Below are 12,986 nucleotides of genomic sequence, written 5' to 3'. Positions count from 1 at the left end.
ACAGCAACATATTTACCCGTGTCTTTCTTGCTCCCTCGACGAAACGACTCCACCCAACAACCCCCTTTTCTCTTTTACTCCTACTCCTACTCTCTCAGGCTCTTACCTCCCCCCTCTCTCCTCTCTTTCACCTCCCGTTTCTTTTCTTTCCCTTTTACTCTTTTTTTCTTTTCTTTCTTTTCCTTTCTTTCCTCTCCTCCCTCTTTTTCTTTTTCTTTCTTCTCTTTTCTTTCCTTTCTTTTCCTTTCTTTCCCTTTTTTTCCTTTCTTTCTTTTCTTTTCTTTTCCTTTTCCTTTTTCTTTTCTTTCCCTTTCCCTCTCTTTTTCCCCCTCCCCCTTTTCTCTTTTTTTTCCCGACGGCAGCGCAATTTTACCGACAATATCCTGACAAGTGGGGGGGGGGGGGGCTGTCGCACCCCCCACCCCCCCCCCCTTTGGCGACGCCCCTGGGGGGGGGGGGACCGATCAGATTTGGTTTGGACGGGGTGTGCGGCTGAAGCGTCTAAACCATTTTTGGGCAGAAAATGGTAACCATTATTAGGGATTTCCATTCAAAACGCAACCCATGTTTAAGGTTTTGCCGTATTCCATGTATTTGCATGAATGATTTACACTTTCACATAGGCTACCTTAATCCCTTAATTTAATTAGTAACGGCTTTCCCAGTTTCAGCTGTTTGTTTTTGCCTCTAATGTCTTTTAAACGTTGCACACTTTCGTGTACTAATTCCCATTGTACTACAGCCTATTTTGTATTTAAAACCCATAAGTTTGTAATAATAATGTAGCAAATTGGAAAAAGAACTTGTGGGAAAAATTCACTAAAAAGCAGGCTGAGCGGGGTAACTTCGCTATTCGTAAGGACGGCTATTCATAAAGACGGAATTCGTAAGGACCGCTATTCATAATGTGAGATGAGGATCGCTATTCATAATTCATATTGAGGGTCATTACTCATAAGGAAAGCTATTCATATCCGCGGTTCGAGTCCCGCCGTGGCACTAATGTCCTTTGGCAAGACATTGATCTACAATATTTGTCACTAAAAAGCAGGCTGAGCGGGGTAACTTCGCTAGTCGTAAGGACGGCTATTCATAAAGACTGGTCATGTCCCACGATAATTATAACTCGGGTCATTCGCAAGTACCTTCTCAAACATGGAAACAATTTTTCTCGCATTCAAGAGATATTATATAGGCCTACGACATTTTTTCTACAAGTATAGTTATATATAACGTGTCTAAAGAAATGCTTAGCACAAAATCAGGGGTAAAAGAGGCTTCCGAATTTAATGTTTGTAATCCAATTAATGGACGCATGAATTGTTAGTTGCATGAAAAATGTACATGGAATTTCTAATCTAGAGACTTAGGGAAAAGTTCCGAAGTTTCATTTCTTTATTATACCTGTTTTTATGTATCTCTCTACATAAAAATGATAGTTTCAGATGCAGTGTATAGTCATTACTATTTACAGCAAATGAATTTTAATAATTGTCATTGACCAACTTTTAGGACTAAACTAAAAACACGTTATCTAAAGTTTTCTTTGTTTATCTTAACGTTTTGTCATGTAACATTGTTTGTTGGAAAAACTTATCAGAATTTCACATAAAACTTGGATATGGAATACCGCTCTATGTTCTATATAGCTGTAGGCGTACAATACAGGAAGGGGGGGGGGGTGGAGGGTTCGGGGTTGTGGGCAACCACACAAGTTATCACCTCATGATTCGGGCGACGCGATGGGCTCGCTGTAATTTGTCATTTCGTGCCCCATTATGCTTGTTAGAATGAATGAAATACATTCAATTCTTTAAATAAACTACTAAAAACGATTGGCAAACTTCTCAAGCTTTTGTACAGTTAATAATTACAATTAATAAGATTCTAGATATTTTAATCTAGCAAAGTGGCACCAACGTCAGTCCCTTTCCAAAGGGATTTGCAAATTGATGTATTTAGCCCCTGGCCCTACACATTATAGGCCTTCCTGGTTCTTGCCCTAAGAATATTTTGAGGGGACGCGTTTCGAATTAAGATATGAAAATGGCTTTGAACTTTATTTGCAACTACAATTTTTCTCTTGATAACGGATACAGAAAGGAGTGATAATATCCTCTCCAATTTGAAATATCCCCCATCCAGCTTATTGGTGGTTGATGATAAATCACGACTTATGGCTCATTTCAATAAAACAAATGCAGCGAGTTCACGACCTTTAATATTTTGCTCTCTTGTAGGACAAAAAACAAAAATCTAAATGAATATAACAAAATATTTAAAAAAACATACATGAAGGTAAATCCTATAGTGGGAGAAAGGAGTTGTGTGTGCATGTTAGAGATGAACAAGAGAAAATTGTTGCAAATAAGAGAGATAGAGAGAGAGAGGGGGATCAGGTGTAGAGATAAAACCGTTCCAAATAGAGAGAGAGAGAGAGAGGAGGGGGAGGGAGAGAGTGAGAGAGAGAGAGGGAGAGAGAGAGAGAGAGAGAGAAAAGAGAGAAAGAGAGAGAGAGAGAGAGAGAGAGAGAGAGAGAGGCAGATGTAGAAGAGGAGCAAGAGAGAGATGGAAGACGGTAATACTAGTTAATTAGAAGTGCTATAGTAGTATCTTGTAGGCATATTATTTTGATAAATCATAATGGCAATTGGTTTGAATGTAATTTATTTACTCGCAACATATTTTGAGTGCTCAATGAAAGTGAAAGTGACCATTCTCACCGCTCTCAAGCTAATCAGAAGTGTCGTGAGCGAGTGGTCTAAGCTGACTTGACTTGCAATTCAAAGGTCGTGGTTCGATCCCCGATACGACATTAATGTCCTTTGGCAAAGGATTAATCTTCATTTGCCATACTCGACCCAGGTGAGGTAAATGGGTACCTGGCAGGAATTAATTCCTTGAAATGCTAGAGCGCTGTAATGGCAGCTAGGCTAAAGCCAGGGTAATAATTAATGCGCCTCGGAATAGAATTTCTAGAGAGACGGCGTTATAGAAGTGCTATTATTATTAATTATTAATCAACTTTTTCTTGATAGTACACCTCCCCTCCCCCTCTCTTTCTGTCTGCTGCTTCTCTCTCTCTCTCTCTCTCTCTCTCTCTCTCTCTCTCAGTCTCCCCCAGCTCCCCTATACTCTGGGGTCGGAGGGACCGCATTTGTGTTCCCAAAATCTCCGGTAAAGGGGTACTTTTCGCGCGACCAAGTCTGGCCCGGGAATTATTTTTAAAAAGGGGGTGTATTCAAAGATAAACTTGAGTTCTGGTTAAACAAAATATGAAAAAAATTCTCACAGAATCAAACTAAACTTACACTGAATGTTCAAGATTACAAATAAATGTCAATTGCCAAACAATATTGTGGTAGAAAATGTATACTGGCTGAGTAATCAGCAAAGAAAGATAAGGAAATCAAGGTAAGTCGGGGCCTGACACTATTAAGTAGTCCCATATAGGCCTACATCTTTCTGTGTACAGTACTTGTTACTTTACCAAGACTTGGCCAAATTTGGATGATTCCATAACCTTGCAGTACACACCAATACTTATATACAGTCATTATCAACCTTTTCTGATCCATTCCACGCCTTTTCTTTCACAATGCAATCGCATGACTCAACTTAAGCTTTAACTTTTCACCAGATTTCTTAAAAAAGGGGTGTATTTTCTCTCTCTCTCTCTCTCTTTGGATTCTTGAGAAATTAAAAAAGGAGGTTATAAAATATTAAAACGGGGTGTTTTTTTTTCACTCTCTCTCTCTCTTTGGAATCCTGAGAAATTTAAAAAGGGGGTTATAAAATGTCTTGGATATCATAGATATAGGGGGTTACATTGAGCAGTGTTCCATATTTAGGGGGGGTCTTAAAGGCAGGACAAGCCCGCGAAAGGGGGGGGGGGTTCAGAAATGTTGGCAGCCCTGAGGTAGGGGGTGCTTTCAAAGGGAGGGAACAAGCATAGTTACGCTGCTTACGCATACCCTAAATAACACTGGGTTGGGGCGGGATGTCTCCTCAGTCCCTCCCTCTCACCACTATCTCTTCTCTCGTCAGTTCTCTCCATCCTCTCACTCTCTGGCTCTCTCTTCTTTTCACCCCTAAATCTTTCCTTTTTTCTGTTTACCCCTTACGTCATGAATGGTAAAAGATCATAAAAAGAAATTGATCGATGTATTTATTCATCCACTAACAAATATCAAATTAATGTGCTTAAAAAAATGCAAAGTAACAGCAGATATGAAACAAAATGTGACCAGAAAAAAACCCACATGTGCTAGTCGAGCCTGGAATTCAATTTTTATTTTGGATTGTTTTTTCTTTCGTTTTATTTTAAGTCTTCGCTTGGTTTCCTGTATATTTCACACTCTCAGTCTCCTTCTCCGATCCTCCCGTCTATCATTTTCCAGTCTTTATACTCCCACTTCTTTTTTTACGTCTCTTTTCTGTCTATTATTAGCCTTCAATCAGTCAATAATTTTTAATAGATCCCATTAATATCAATTCTAAGCATTTTATGTACTTCTCAGTGTAACTAAAGGCCAATTTGGGTCTGATTTGAATCGCCGAGTCCGAAAAAGGCTTTCATGAGTATATAGGCAACGACTGAGGGAGAGAGACCGTATACGGTTTCGACATTTGTAATATCCCAAAGGAGTATTCTGTACTAAAGTGAACATGACACCTGTAGACCAAAAAAAAAACTATCAAGCCTGAAGCCAGAACATGAAAGAGCCCATAAAAAATATGGCGGCGCGTGCCAACCTGAAGATGCATTCCAATAAATATTATTATACGTAATACTGTAATGCAGACAGCTCAGTGCAGGCACGTGCAGTCAGGGTTACTGTGGCGATCTGTCAATCTCTTCTTCTCCCCTCCAGCAACGATCGCTGGCAAAACCACAGTGTTGACTTAGGGATTTGTGGTTCTTGGCAGAGTTGACTAGCCCCCAATAAACTTCCACCCAAGGGGGTATTTCAATTTTTCTACGAGGAGTTTAATTACGTCATGAAATTAAGGTATCCCTTTTTTTACGTGTTTTCGTGTTCGCGGATGATATTAAAGCCCTGATTTGTATAATATGTTTGAAGGGCGTTCAAGTTGAGTATTCTGTTCCCTCCCAAGTGGGATTTCCTCAATGGTCAATCAATTTCAACACTAATTCTCCAATCATTTTCATCAGATTTCATTCCACTTCGTCTCACTTTGCGGTCCGCTGCAAAACTCGATTTTGTGAAATCATTTTAAAGATCGAGAGTCTCATTCAAATTCGTCACTAAAAGTTATCGAGCAGATGACGAATTTGTATCACGCCGCTTTGACTCGATTGCAAAATGAGAAAATTGACTGAACAAAGTATGAAAATGAATGGCCAAAGACGTGGCCCAAAAGAAAATTGAATATTAATTATGTACGATTTTAAGTTTCGATAGAAGAATAGTTAAAATAGACGGGAAAACATATATATTTTCTCAACTAGTTTTTTTAATCCCAATTTCCTTCATCTCTCCTATCGCTCTTGTTTTTTTGTTTTTTGTTTTTTGTTGTTACTGGCTGAACAAGTTCAAGGGCCATGAGCACCTGTGCCCCTTGCTTGTCTACGACAGTGAACCTATGATGTTCCTCATTTAAATTGAAAATGAACTACATTTAAAAAAAAATCCCGCGTGTGAGAAGGGGGTCGGTCAACCCAGTAAAAAGTTTTGAAATGCCCTTTGTGCTCGGGTTATTCATTTGCAGTTTCAGGCCAAGTTCCCAAATAACCGTTTGTGGAGGGGGGTATACAATACAGTAATTTTACCGCCAAATTCGATTCGAGCTAGCTAGCCTAGCCGAGCCATGCCAAGGCCGCCGACCATCTTTTCTACTAGATTCCCGCGTAGGCAACACATCTTTTCTAGCGCTAGAGCGGTCCGGTCACGTTCATCTTCATCCTTCCTCGGTCCTATTTGCAGGTGTATTTTGCAGCCAGCTCTCACATTGTGGTTATTTCATTGACGTCTAGCTACTTTTCTTCTTCTAGCTACAATTCTCAAGCTAATCAACGTGAGTTCACACTTTTCGTAGGCTAAATTATATCATTTGATTTACCAAAAGGCAAAATAACTTGAACTTAATTAAAATTGTTACGACCTAGAAATTAGAATCATAACGTTTTTCAGTAGTGTTTTCTGGCCCTGAGTGATAACTGATACTGATAATGTAATGAATATTGATAGGAGGAGGCACTATCACTGGCACTGTGGAGGGCCTAGATACTCACTCTTATTAATGTATTAAAGGTATTCTCTTTCTAAATTCTATCGACACTTCAATCTACCTTTTCTTCCGTAAGCCTCCGCCAGGCTATACACGGGGAAAATGGATAAACAAAAGTCACGTTGGTCACTGTGGAGGAAAAGGAAGAGGATGGTTGAAGAACATATCAATATTATTAATTCTTTTGCATACAATCATGACGATGATGATGTCCGATTATGTACCAATAGGCCTAGTAGTAGTACTAGTACGTGTGCTAGAGCAGAAGGTAATGGTGATGATCTAGCCATGGGTCATGTTGATCATCCAGCAATGTCCAAAATTACTAATGAGTCTAGATCTACTACCAGTACAATTACTAACAGCAATAGCAAAGATGTTGAATCTGAATGTGAATCTGTACAAGTCAACATTGACGCGCACGATTTAGATTTTGAATCTGATTCTGTCACTCTCTTTGATCAGCAAAGTCATTCTCCAATGCCCAAAAAGCGCACTTTCGAACTAGATTTTGAGAAATATGGCAGAACTCATTTTGAGAATGATACTGTCGATGTCACTGACATTGACAGTGACTCTAACCATTCTCATCAACTGTCCTTGCAAAATGAGTCTGCAGCTGCACCGGTTTCCTTCCATAATTCTGAAAATGACGGGCAGCTCACTCGTCCCATTGAATGTGGAGATGGCCCAACATTTGACATAGACCCTCTAGGTGATAAATTCAGTGTCGGTGATACTAGTAGCTCAGATATTTCTGATGACTACTATTCACCCTCGGCCTCGTGCTCCGATGAAAGTGATCATGATGATTTTGATTTTGACACACAGAAGCTTTCAAGTGACCTTGCAAATTGGGCAGCTGTCGCCCAAATTCCTCAATCAAAACTGCGTGGATTGATGTCAGTATTGCGCAAGTATCACCCTGAATTGCCCAAAGATCCTAGGACTCTCCTTCAAACTGTTACCGACTATGAAATAACAAATATTGCTGGGGGAGAGTATTACCACTTTGGTGTTGCAGATGGCATTAATAGGATATCAGAAATTTGTATAGCTACAAAAGATGCTACCAGAATCAATCTCCAGATCAATATTGATGGTTTACCTCTCTTTAAAAGTTCTAAAACTCAATTTTGGCCAATACTAGGGAGAATATCAATGCCTTTTGAAAGTGAAACATTCATAATAGGCTTATATTGTGGAGAGAGTAAGCCACATAGTGTTCAACATTATTTGACCCAATTTGTCTCTGAGATGAAAGGCCTAGAAGAATCGGGCGGGGTTATGATTAAGTCCACAAATGATCTCATTCCCATATCGATTGCATGCTTCATTTGTGATGCTCCTGCTCGTGCATTTGTGAAGCAGACAAAGCCACACAACGCGTACTATGGCTGTGATAAATGTGTACAGAAAGGTGACTGGTCAAACAAAGTTATCTTTCCTGAAACTGATTCGCCACTGAGAACTGATTCTGCTTTCAAAAATATGGTGCAGAAAGAACACCATAATAACAAATCTCCAATTTCTGAGTTATCAGTTGGATTAGTTTCCCAATTTCCGCTTGATCCAATGCACCTTGTTCATCTAGGTGTTGTGAAAAGGCTAATTTGGAGCTGGACCAAAGGACCAATTAGATGTCGAATCAGTGCAAATATGCGTAGACAAATTTCAGATTGTCTTCTATCTTGTCGACCATTTGTTCCTCGGGAATTTCCAAGGAAGTGTCGACCTCTAAGTGAATTTGAAAGGTGGAAAGCTACTGAATTGCGCCAATTTATAATTTACAGTGGACCTGTCGTATTGAAAGGTAAACTCTCAGATGATGTTTATCTCCATTTTCTTCTCTTATCTGTTTCAATATATTGTTTATCCAGTTCATTGTACTTGCCGACATATTGTGACTATGTTAAGGAATTGCTTGACACATTTGTTAAAATGTGGGCAGGCTTGTATGGGCGAGATATGCTTGTATATAATGTCCATGGGCTAACACATTTGGCAGCTGATGCCAAGAAATTCGGTCCTCTCGATTCGTATTCTGCCTTCCCGTTTGAAAGTTTTCTTGGGAGATTGAAAAAAGTGGTACGTAAACCGCATAGGTGTCTACCTCAAGTGATACGAAGACTATCTGAGAATAAAATAGGAGGAAAGGATGAAAAAAAGTCGAATGACTTTTGTTTGGGGCCTGAGCATACAGACGGTCCAATCCTCCTTGCCCACAAAAGGCACTTAACACAGCACAGATATGTACAATTCAATGGCCTTTACTTTTCAGCAAAGGACAGTGACAGTTGCATTCAAATTGGTTCACGATACGGGCTGATAAGAAACATTATTCAGGATCCACAGAATTTGACTGTGATGGTGATGTTTCAACAATTTATGAGGGTTGACAACTTTTTCCAGCGCCCACTGGATTCTTCAGACCTTGGGATTGTGAAAGTCAGTCGATTATCTGATACTCTGAAAGCCGAAAAGCTATCTGAAATTGTTTGCAAGTTGTACCGAATTCCTTATAAGGAATCATTTGTACTTGTGCCCCTTGTCCACCAGTTTTGTTGAATTTTCTGTCTGAGTTCAGATTATTACTTACAAGAATCTTCTGTAGTTTGTACAGTAACGCAACTCTTGTATCAATGAACTCTTATGCAATTTGTTTATTAATGATTGAATACATCTAGATGCAATTTGTTTATTAATGATTGAATACATCTAGCTGCATTTAGTGAAGGATAGTTAAGAAGTGTTTGAGACTTGACAGATCTATCAAAAATATATATTTTTTCTTTGAGCTGTCGGGTAGATATTGATGATGACATTTTGCACTAGCCATATCTCTGGGCTGTCGGCTCTCGACAAAATATCTCGACAAAATATCTCGACAAAATATCTCGACAAAATATCCCGCTAATTGCAACTGCAGGCTGATGAAGACCCAAATTAGCTGGATAATTTGCGATTGGGATAGTTTAAATAGCGGCAATCTCAAGCTGATGAAAACAGGCCTATGGTCCCCCCCCCCCCAATTTCCAGTAATTTGGCTTGCGTATCTTGCTCACTGCTTGTGTACAGGGATCAGCAATCTGCTGTGAAGCTACAGTGTATCCTTTAGTCCATGAAGTTGGAAGTATTATTATCAGAAGCATAGAAATGACTTAGAAATTGTGTTGAAGATGAGTGGGAAAGAGAATACTTTTACTACAATTACTGTACATACACATTTTAATGTAAGTGTACAATTAAAATCACAGTATCACAACAAATTTGTCACTTCTCAAAATCTTTAAAGATAATGCCATTGAACTACGTGATAGTAGAATTTGAGAAGGAGGCTGGGAGCGGAGAGACATCTCTAGAAGTCGTACCAGAAACCTGGAGGGACACAGAAGGGAATGGTTGCTTCCTGTACCCGGAGCATTACACTGCACCACGGGTGATAAAGGCTGCTAAGAAAGGAGAACCTCCAACGGACCTGTGGAAATCTTTCCCAGTTAAAAAGGAGTGGCTTACCACAGGTAAAGAAACATTTTAGTGTATAATTGTTATAATCCTGTATTAAATGTAATGAATACAATACAAGAATAAATTTTCTTGATATTAGAAGATTCACTATGCAATTGGTACCCCCCCCCTCCCCCCCCCCCCCCAAAAAAAAAATGAAATAACATAACATAAATAAATAACAAATAAATAAAGTATGGTGGTCAGGGATATTCTGTGCTATGTCATATGACCTCAAATCACAAGTTCAACTTTAAGTATATTGTTAAGTTTTGTATTATGTGTGGCAAGTATTCAATAAGACTGAAAAGCATGGGGGGGGGGGGATCAAATTTCTCTGTATCTACAGTACTTGATCTAATTTGATGAGGATGTTTTTGTGTTTTTTTTGCTTTACAGAGTCATGGGATCGTGCCAACAGAAGGTGCACGAAATTGGTCGCAACTAGCAACCCAAGCGATTCTGAGGAGGATTTAAGCATCAGGAAGCGGAAGAGGAAGTAGGTTCCAATATATTGCATAGATTAATCAAAGTCGTGAATTCTTGTCTGTGATAAGTACCTCTAAAAATAAGTTTTCTAGTGCAGGGCCAGGTAGCAGGTGGAATTGACTGAGTTAATGTTTAGATCTGAAATATATTACTAGAGATACTTAGCAATTAAATCCAGCAACAGCAAACACATTTTGAAAAAATTGTTTGAAGTTTCCACTTTAAAAGTCTATAGATGACCTGTTCTTTAAAATTGTAACTAAGTGATACATTAAATTAAAGCTCATTAGCCACTCGTGCAATGAAATAGAAAGTCTCTGCTGACAATTGCCTGTTATTGGGTCACATATAATAGATCATGCATTTTTTTCTTTAATGAAATATTCACCAGCTTACGCATGTTGCGAAATTTATATTTTAGGAAGAATTCCAAATACATAGATGAAGATGACGATGATGACTGTGAAATGATCATGGACAACAGTCGTGACACAATCTCGGAAAGTGAAGAAGAACAAGTAAACCTCCCAACACCACCACGTCTTCTAGTTGCAAGTAAGTTTCATCATCTTTTGATAATTTTGCACAGATATTGACATGCATATGAAGTACACTGTTACAGTCATTTATTTATTAGTTCATCACAATTTAGGCAAATAATTAGATGACAATTTTTACATATTGGATTCTTTTATGAAGGTCAAAAGTTCTGAGTAGCATAGTCAACAATTTTGTATTAAAAAAAAGAAATCAAATTTCAAATCTATACCTTAGTATTCTTATTGTTTTTCTAATTTCTGATCTATTCTATTGTTTTACTAATTTCTGATCTATTCTATTGTTTTTATTTCTCATGTATCGCTTTATTTTTATGATTTGTTGCAAGAGTTGCGAGAAACTTAAAAGAGGCAAAAGTCATGAAAAGGCAAGTCGCGATCTGCAGCGGTTGAGCAGCTGTCATGGAATATTAATTACCCCCCTTCCCACAAATGGGATGAAATTTGTTAATAAGACTATTGAGGCAATTATATTTCCCTTTAATTTTTATGCCTCCGCTACAAAGTAGCCGGAGGCATTATGTTTTCTGGTTGTCCGTCCGTCCGTCCGTCCGTCCGTACGTCCCGTTCTCGTGATCGCGTTATCTCAAGAACCAATTGATGTATTCCCTCCAAACTTGGATCATGTATGTATCTTACAGAGCCAATGAACTGATTAGATTTTGGGGTCACAAGGTTGAAGGTCAAAGGTTACAGGGCTCATTATATATGCAAAAATAGCTCGTGATCGCGTTATCCCAAGTACCGGTCAATAGATTCCTGCCAAACTTGGGTCATGTATGTATCGTACAGAGCCAATGAACTGATTAGATTTTGGGGTCATGAGGTTGAAGGTCAAAGGTCACAGGGCTCATTATGTATGCAAAAATAGCTCGTGATCGCGTTATCTCAAGTACCGGTCAATAGATTCCTGCCAAACTTGGGTCATGTATGTATCTTACAGAGCCAATGAGCTGATTGGATTTTGGGGTCACGAGTTTGAAGGTCAAAGGTCACAGGGCTCATTATGTTTTCAAAAATAGCTTGTGATCGCGTTATATATTCCTGCCAAACTTGGGTCATGTTAGCCTATAATCTAGGCGGAGTGCCGAGCTTTTTTCTTTTGCTGCTAGACTAACCTTAAGCAGAACGTCTGATACGGCGAGACTACGTACCGTGAGCCGCGCACACACCTATAATCACTGGTCTAGCTTTAGTCGTTGTTTTTTTATTATCGACCATGAATCCGTGGCAGTTTTTCGTACGAAAACTGCCACGGATTCATGGTCGATAATAAAAAAAACAACGACTAAAGCTAGACCAGTGATTATAGGCGGTGAGCCGCTTCGCGACTCACGGTTCGTAGTGCCTCTACTTATAAAAGTTAATATTATCTGGTCCTGTGACTTACAACACACCATACCAAAGCACAAAATGCTAACATTTACATTTTACATACTACTACTTCGATAATTCTTCCCACAGACATGTCTATTGTGAGCTTAGTTGCTCCCTGAATTCATGATAGTTGAACTTGCTGCTAGTGAGTCTACCATCATATTTTCTTTCCTTAAGAAATGTTTGCCTTCCATTTTCCTTAGTGCATTTAATCAATGTATTGTCCGGGATTGAGCTACAGTGGGCAGGAACACCAACCACAGATCAAGTTCAAAATAAAATAGGCAGATATTTCTACCATTCCAGCTTAGAAAATGTGAAATTGGGCATTGGTAGCGAAGGACAAATATTTGTTAAGGTTGAAAACTAAATTGTCATGAATGGCACCCGGTATACAAATATGCTTTTGACATCCCTGCATACTGCCAAGTCCAATATTATGTGCTACCCTAGATTCCTCTGGAAGATGGATTTCAACAAACTTTTGAAGTGTTTTTTGTGTCATACTTGAAAGAACACTTCTTCATTTTCAAGATTTCACTGGAGCAGATTAAGTATTGAGGAAGAAATTACATCTGATTAATTGTGGATGTTGTGCTGTTTCTTTATTACAGGACTAAATAAGGTACTAGTCACCAATGACAGAACTTCAAATGACAGAACTTCAAATGCCGAACATCCATCTATAAGTACTCCTAGTAAGTTCTTATCCCGACGTTGATTTCAATTTTTTTTTCTTCTTGCTATGTGAATGGGGGCGATGCCTGGGAGCAATTGGATCAAGTTAAATTACTCTGTTGGATT

The 12,986-nt window shown here is 38.9% G+C and overlaps 1 protein-coding gene across 1 annotated transcript; it reads left to right on the top strand.

Annotated features, from left to right (window-relative positions):
• The first annotated feature begins 9,546 nt into the window (after nt 1-9,546).
• LOC115925336 lies at nt 9,547-12,956 on the top strand. The gene is made up of 4 exons (XM_030989007.1): nt 9,547-9,773; nt 10,159-10,258; nt 10,670-10,803; nt 12,797-12,956. The coding sequence occupies exons 1-4, from the start codon at nt 9,551-9,553 to the stop codon at nt 12,901-12,903; spliced, it is 564 nt and encodes a 187-aa protein (XP_030844867.1). The 5' UTR covers nt 9,547-9,550; the 3' UTR covers nt 12,904-12,956.
• Nucleotides 12,957-12,986: the final 30 nt, after the last annotated feature.

This window comes from Strongylocentrotus purpuratus, unplaced genomic scaffold (genome assembly GCF_000002235.5).
Source record: "Strongylocentrotus purpuratus isolate Spur 01 unplaced genomic scaffold, Spur_5.0 spur5_scaffold_18, whole genome shotgun sequence".
Classification (NCBI taxonomy): domain Eukaryota; kingdom Metazoa; phylum Echinodermata; class Echinoidea; order Camarodonta; family Strongylocentrotidae; genus Strongylocentrotus; species Strongylocentrotus purpuratus.
This window is presented reverse-complemented; position numbering and strand designations above follow the sequence as displayed.

Coding starts and splice junctions, on each gene's coding strand:
- LOC115925336 (XM_030989007.1), top strand. CDS start 9,551: ATGCCATTGAACTACGTGATAGTAGAATTTGAGAAGGAGGCTGGGAGC. Junction 10,259..10,669: donor ATCAGGAAGCGGAAGAGGAA/GTAGGTTCCAAT, acceptor TTTATATTTTAG/GAAGAATTCCAAATACATAG. Junction 10,804..12,796: donor ACCACGTCTTCTAGTTGCAA/GTAAGTTTCATC, acceptor TCTTTATTACAG/GACTAAATAAGGTACTAGTC.